General features: G+C 43.5%; 1 protein-coding gene across 1 annotated transcript; it reads right to left on the reverse strand.

Annotated features, from left to right (window-relative positions):
* Positions 1-1423: 1423 nt before the first annotated feature.
* On the reverse strand, positions 1424-5411 carry LOC110985645 (uncharacterized). The gene is made up of 2 exons (XM_022246822.2): positions 4109-5411; positions 1424-2976 (listed from the first exon to the last, which is right to left on the reverse strand). The coding sequence occupies exons 1-2, from the start codon at positions 4382-4384 to the stop codon at positions 2707-2709; spliced, it is 546 nt and encodes a 181-aa protein (XP_022102514.1). The 5' UTR covers positions 4385-5411; the 3' UTR covers positions 1424-2706.
* Between the last annotated feature and the right edge of the window lie 1031 nt (positions 5412-6442).

Consider the following 6442-nt stretch of genomic DNA (forward strand, 5'->3'; position numbering starts at 1 on the left):
GTTCGATTGGCTTATCCGTCGGACTTACTGACTGGTGACGAATGACACACGTTGCACAATAAAGGCTACCAAATGAGGGCACCTTATTAGGGTCACGCGAGCTGCTGGGCAAAGCTCAAAGACTGTGTAGTGCGTACAGGCTGAAGGGATGGCTGAGTGGGGAAGAGCAACGCAAGTCCGACTTGATTCAAGTCTAGGTAGGCACAGCCTAGCGACGCGTTCGCGTGTAATAGACTTGCACTGACACTCACTTGGCATCAGCACTCACATGGGCGCACAAACCTAGCCTTGTCCACGACGGTTTACGCGGCCGTTAAACCCCGGCAGAGATCCAGGCAGTAAACACTCAAACTACAGTAAACGAGCTGCCACCCTAGTACGGTACAACGCCGAACCACAACGGATCCCTAGCCCTGTACACAGACTTATGAAGCCTATGCCGCTGCAGTAATGCGGTTCGTCAGTGACTTATGCGGACGAGCCACGATTTTCAGGCTCCCATTGGACGATCGCTGAAGTTGCACGTTAATTTCCAGTTCCATGGTTCTACTTAAACGGCGATCAATGCATGTAACTCTGGGGGCAGTGCATTAGCAGTGGGCGTGGTTTAAACTGAATTGACCTCACACGTACGAAGCGGATACACACCGAACCACCGCAGATACGTGCACATATATGTGTACACATGGTACGGTATGAGTACATACTAACATACATGTACATGTGCTGAACGTACGCTCGAGAAACAACATTTTCTAGAATCTGTCGTGTATGAACCGACTAATGTTGTCAACTTATGACAACAATACCTGAAAAATTTATTGTCCTCAACACTGCTTCGGACAAAACTGGGTATCGACGACTTCCACTCACAACAAGAAGCAACAATTGCAGTGTTCCTTTGGGGGTGTGACATTTTGAAACACTTCCAACTGTTTACGTCACACACTGTGATCGATATCATCCATTTTTCACTAGGGGCGCACCCTTCGTTAGCGTAATAAGTTGTACTGCCACGGTAAAGAATCATCAAGGCATTGACAGGGTTACGGACTGGGACAAGACGCGCACGTGAGCAAGCTGAGAGCTGGGCAACGGCTCCACTAGGAATCGGATGTCACTTGCAAAGCATAACGACCCGACGCACTGTAATGTACCGTACTTGTTCAAAGCAAACCTGCTACAGCGAAGGGTATTGAGTAACAAACGTGCTGCGTTTCCGCCACGCACGTAGAGAAAGCCTGACGGCCGGGGTTCTCAAAATCATCGCCTAACGCCTTGATAAAGGCTCAGTTCAACGAAAAAGTCCTGAGAACGCACACGAGATGGGATCAAGAAGCGATTTGATAAAGTTGATAAAGTTTCCTCCTTTTCGGAGACTCGGCCTGCACCAACTTAACGTTGACTAAAACATGGGTTTCCAAATTGTAACCTTTATTTTAGGCCTATGTCAACATTCAATTGTGACAAAATAAAGAATGATAACATTCGAAACCTAACATTGGTTAAACATTAAATTAAAATTGTTAATACTGCAGTTCAGAATCAACAAATATTCAACTCCAGATGACTGTATCTAACTCCATCCGTACATCAATCAACTTCAACGTTATTTCGACAATAAATCAACAGGAGTAAATTTTCGATAACACTTCGTTTTGTGAAAAGCTTTAGATTCGTAAGCAGGAGGATGCAAAGGTGGTCAAGGATGAATACTGCCCTCAGTGGAAAAAAGCGAGAGTACTTTTTATTACACAGTAATGTTTTGAAATTTTACAATATTCTGAGTTTTCAAGAACATATTAATAACACAAAAAAAACACTCGTGGTTGAATGGCTTTTGTGCCGATAAAGGATGCCAATAGTTTCTACACAACTTACCGGAATAAGACAAGGCTTATCTCAGGACAGTGTTCGTTGAAATTCTATTTGGCGCCCTCGTGTGACAGATTTGTGCAATCTCTCCATTGGATCAGAACAGATGAACAGTTTCAAAGGATTCTTTTAACAATTTTGGTCCTAACAGCTGCGATACTCCGTAGCAGCTCTATGAAAAGCTCTAAAACATAATAGTCCGGAGTGCCCCCCCCTTGCAGCAAGTCTTGTTACGACAAGAAAGGAAGGAATGCCATCTTTGCTATTACATGAACCAAACCCAGAACCGTATGGGGTGCCCTTTTTATGTGACATTCTGTGGCCTTCTGATGACTGGGGCTACATCTTGAGGCTTTTAAACTCTTTCGGAAGGAATGGAAATGAAAGAGATCAAAAATGCCTTTTTTGCTCTTTTTTGGGAGAGGAAGCCTTCGTTACCCCCAACCACTGATGCGCCCTAGTGCAATTCAGCACACTGTAAAACCAACGCTTATCTTTGCGTTCATTGCAAACCTATAACCATTTAAAAATTAAACGTCTTTTGGGAAATAAACATGTTTTGGGGTTCAGGAAGTGCTACCATACTGATAAACAAGTTTTTGTTTTTTTATTAACACCAAAATGTGTGATTGTGTCTTAATGTATTTACACATTTACACGTTAAAGAATAAACACCACAACATATTTAACTTTGGATTATTAACACCATAACACATTCATGAAATGTTATCAGGAAGGCGTTTAAAAATGCGTTAAAACATTATCACCTGTTTTACAGCTTGTTTTTATCACTTCTTAGCACCTATATGGAAGTAGTTCTGTGCATTTCCATCACATTCGCGGGACTATAAGACCCGGCGGTGTCTCTGAGCGACGAAAACCGTCTGGGGCTTGTCCGTTCGTGTCCCAGTCTGCTTCCCCGTCTCGGCCAAAAGACAAGACCCGGTCTCCCTTGGCTATGGCCCGCAAACACTGCTTCCGGGAAGCCGCCAGTAACTTCTTGGCATGCTCCAGCCGCGCGTTGTAGGAGCTCATGCACTCCCGGTGGAAATTCACCTCGCTCTTCAGGGAATAGTTGTATCGACCGCGCTGTGAGAACACCTGAATGAACAAAGAAAATAGGACGATGCATTTTTAAACCTCAATTTCGACAACCACGATGACTTGCATTACTTTGAGATCAAAATAAATGGGCTAATATTACTCTCTAAATGCAAAAGAGTGAAAATCTTAAGCTCAAAAAAGAGAGTCCCTTATAAAACCATTAGAAAAAAAGAAAAGCACTCTCTAAAAGACTCAATATCCACTCTTCAAGGACAACTCGATAAGGAGCATTCCTTTATGGCTCCTCTATGGGGTAATTTAAATGTTCACTCTTTTAAAGTGGTTTGTTTTCAATCTCGTCAGAGTGGTTTCCACTCTTTTGGAATAGTTTTATGCGGACTTCCTCTTTCGGAGAGTTTTTAATCTTTTGCCTTTAGAAAGAATAGATTTTGAGAAAAAAAAAGCATGTGGAATGGATGCCTACAAGGCTTAAGGCTGTTGTCTTGCTTTGAATTTCATCCAGACTTTGATTAAATCGCTCCAACATCAACCCCTACACATTTTAAGGGCAAAAAGGAAATGTGCTTAAACATGAGGGTACCGTTCTCCACTTCTGTACTTTCAAACTTCGGCAAACATTTTGAAACGTATACGCATGGAGCCAAAAGTCACGGAAGAATGGGTAAGGGATAGAACCGGATTTTGGCAAGATCCGCCCATAAGTTTGGCATTGCAGTATCAGGCGTTTCCCGAAGAGGGCAAAATACTGGCTTTTTGGGAGTCAGATCCGAAGACAGACTGAGCGCATCTCACAGAACAAAAGACAACGTAGTACCAACAAGAAACTTGTAGAGGTCTTTACGGGACATTGTATTGTAAAAGTAACTTTATACTGTGAGACGGCGTCATCGCTGTGTCATGTTGACGCGAGGGAGAGGGGGCTCAAAGATGGGTGGCAGCAAACACCTCCCCTTCCCCTAATCCCTTAGTGGTGATCGTATGCGGGATAGGATGACTCATTCTTGGTTATTAGTAGAATCGAATTGTTAAACATCTAGGTCTGGGCAGTTTCGCTCTGTTATGATTTCGTTTTGTCTTGTGCTAAGGTTGTGGGTTTTAAATTTTTTTACAGGTATTTTGGGTACCAGTCAAAAATGAAAACATAATTTCACGTTTTATTACGACCTACCTTCAACATCTCTCGTTGGCCGTCATGATCAAGCTGCCCTAATCGGCAGTAGCCCAAAGCGTGGGAACGCATGGCGGCCTTATGGGCCTCTAGGTCGATCAAGTCTCTACGAAGCTGCTGCTTGTAGCGGTCCACGCGCTGCTCGGTCAACCGGTAAGCCCTCTCGATATTCCGGAGCACAATCTGCAATCGAGCCCGCTCGTTGCTGTTTAGCTGGCCTGTCCGGAGATCCGTTACGGCGTAGTCTGGACCGTAGATGTCGTTTTCTTGAAGCATTTTAAGGGTGTTTATCCTTTCGATAGGCCTACATTGTTACTCAAGTTACTCAAGGGTCTTTATAAATTTCTTGTCCGGTACAAAAAAGGGTTCGTCTTCAAATTCTGAATGAGATGTTTTATCCCAGTTAATGTGGTTACTTGACTGCTTGACCCAACAGCTGAATCTAAGAAATGGGGCTCGTTTAGCATACAGGTGTTCTGGCCATCCAAATAGGTAAAGTTAAAGCCGCTGCTTAGTCATTAATTACACGACGAGTATGGCCTTACGATATTGCTACTGGTTGTTTTGTCGAGTGCTGGCCCTGGAAAAACACTGCTTTACAATGCTAGAGTACTTCTATACTAGACGGCAGACTGTAGAAAATTTCCACCCTCAATTATTGTGTTATTGAACAAGTTCTGCGGCGGTAGGGCATGGTTGAGATGAACCACATGATGTTCAGTATTATTCCATTTTTAGCAATAAAATATACTTGCTTTTCCTTGTAACTGTCAAGTATCATTTTCTCAGTAATTTCCACCTTAGGAAACGAGAATCTTGATTTCTGGCCCGACACATCATCATCCGAATGTGCTCACATAGAATCCTCACCATTAAAGCTTTCACAGTTCATCAAATGTACTGTCGACTCAACTGTTCTCTCCAGTAACAATTAAGCCTTCCGCGAACTCCTTGGGTTGTTATGTATTGATGTTTACAAAATTGTCTCCACATCCTGTTGTCATCCTTACTATCTTGCACACATCATAAATACGACGAGAGTGTGTACTCATTAATTGAGGTGATTTGTCGTTTACTTAGTGAAAGCGATTCCACTGAGCCACCCCTAGCCTTGCCACCGCCCGAAACCCAGTGTGTCGAGCGTCATCGAGGCCAGTTATGTGCTCCAGAAATGCTACAGAGACAGATGGGGATCTAAGAACAGCTCATGACGACTACCGGCTTAAGGCCTGCAGCCATTAGCAAATAAATGTCACCACGATTTCGTTTGTTCGAGACTGCTTTGTAGCGGAAAGCATCCGCAGACATCCCTTGATTGCAACAAATTTAGTATTTACTTCAAATGTCATTAGTGCTAGGCAAGTTGTTTGTCTAACTAAAGTGCTTCCTTGTCAAGCACACTCGAAAGTGTTTACACAAGTTTCCTCGAGGAGCATGAATACTTAGGGCGACTATCCCTTGAAAGCTTGGCCCCTTCGTGGAAACTTTCTTTAAAAACTACGAGTGTGGATTCAGCCGAGACGACAAACACGACGCAAGCCTTAAAGGGCTTGTAAATACAATCTCTCTGCAAAATAAAAGGCTGTTGTTGTGATGCCATTACAGACAGACACTGTTCATTATTTTGTCCATCGCTCGTTTACGATATTTGTGACAAAATGTTGCTCTCTGGCTTACTGTTATAAACTAAAACAATAACGAATTTTCAGAGTAAAGCAAATTTGCAACACGATATATCAAAAAGTTCTGGCAGTATTTAATCCAGAAACACTGGCTTTTCTGGTTTAGACGGCATCACACTTTTGCACATAAATACGGACATGAATCCCTTCAAAATGGCACCGCCTACAAAATTGGAAAAAAAAATCAGGTAAATGCGACACAAACGATCATTGGAGAAACTCCATTGAAAAGTTAATTGTTTGGGCCCTTCACTGAGAACGAGTGAAGTGTGAGCGACACTCGACCGTGGTTGAGCTTGAAGGTGGGTCGACGGGAAGCGTGGACATGCTCTCCTTGTTAATCAGCCAAGGAAGTCAGCGTAACCACGGCTGTTCGATGATCGATGCTCCTGCCCCCTCCCAAGCTCCCCCGCCCCGATCACAGCAGTTCTCTGTGCAGACTCGGTGGTCGAGTGGTTCAGACCACTGTATAAGTAAGCGGCAAGTCGTGAGTTTGAGTGTCATGCAAATAAGCTTGTGATGGGACCTCGGACGGTGGTGAGTGGAGACCAACCTATTTTATTATAACAGGACTCAGCAAGCCCCACCAATATCAGAAGAACTTTGCCAGCCCCTAATTACAAAAAGTCAGAGTTAAGTTGACAAACCCCAG

Source organism: Acanthaster planci, linkage group LG04 (genome assembly GCF_054643075.1).
Source record: "Acanthaster planci isolate LZ-2023a linkage group LG04, COTS_SCS, whole genome shotgun sequence".
Taxonomy (NCBI): domain Eukaryota; kingdom Metazoa; phylum Echinodermata; class Asteroidea; order Valvatida; family Acanthasteridae; genus Acanthaster; species Acanthaster planci.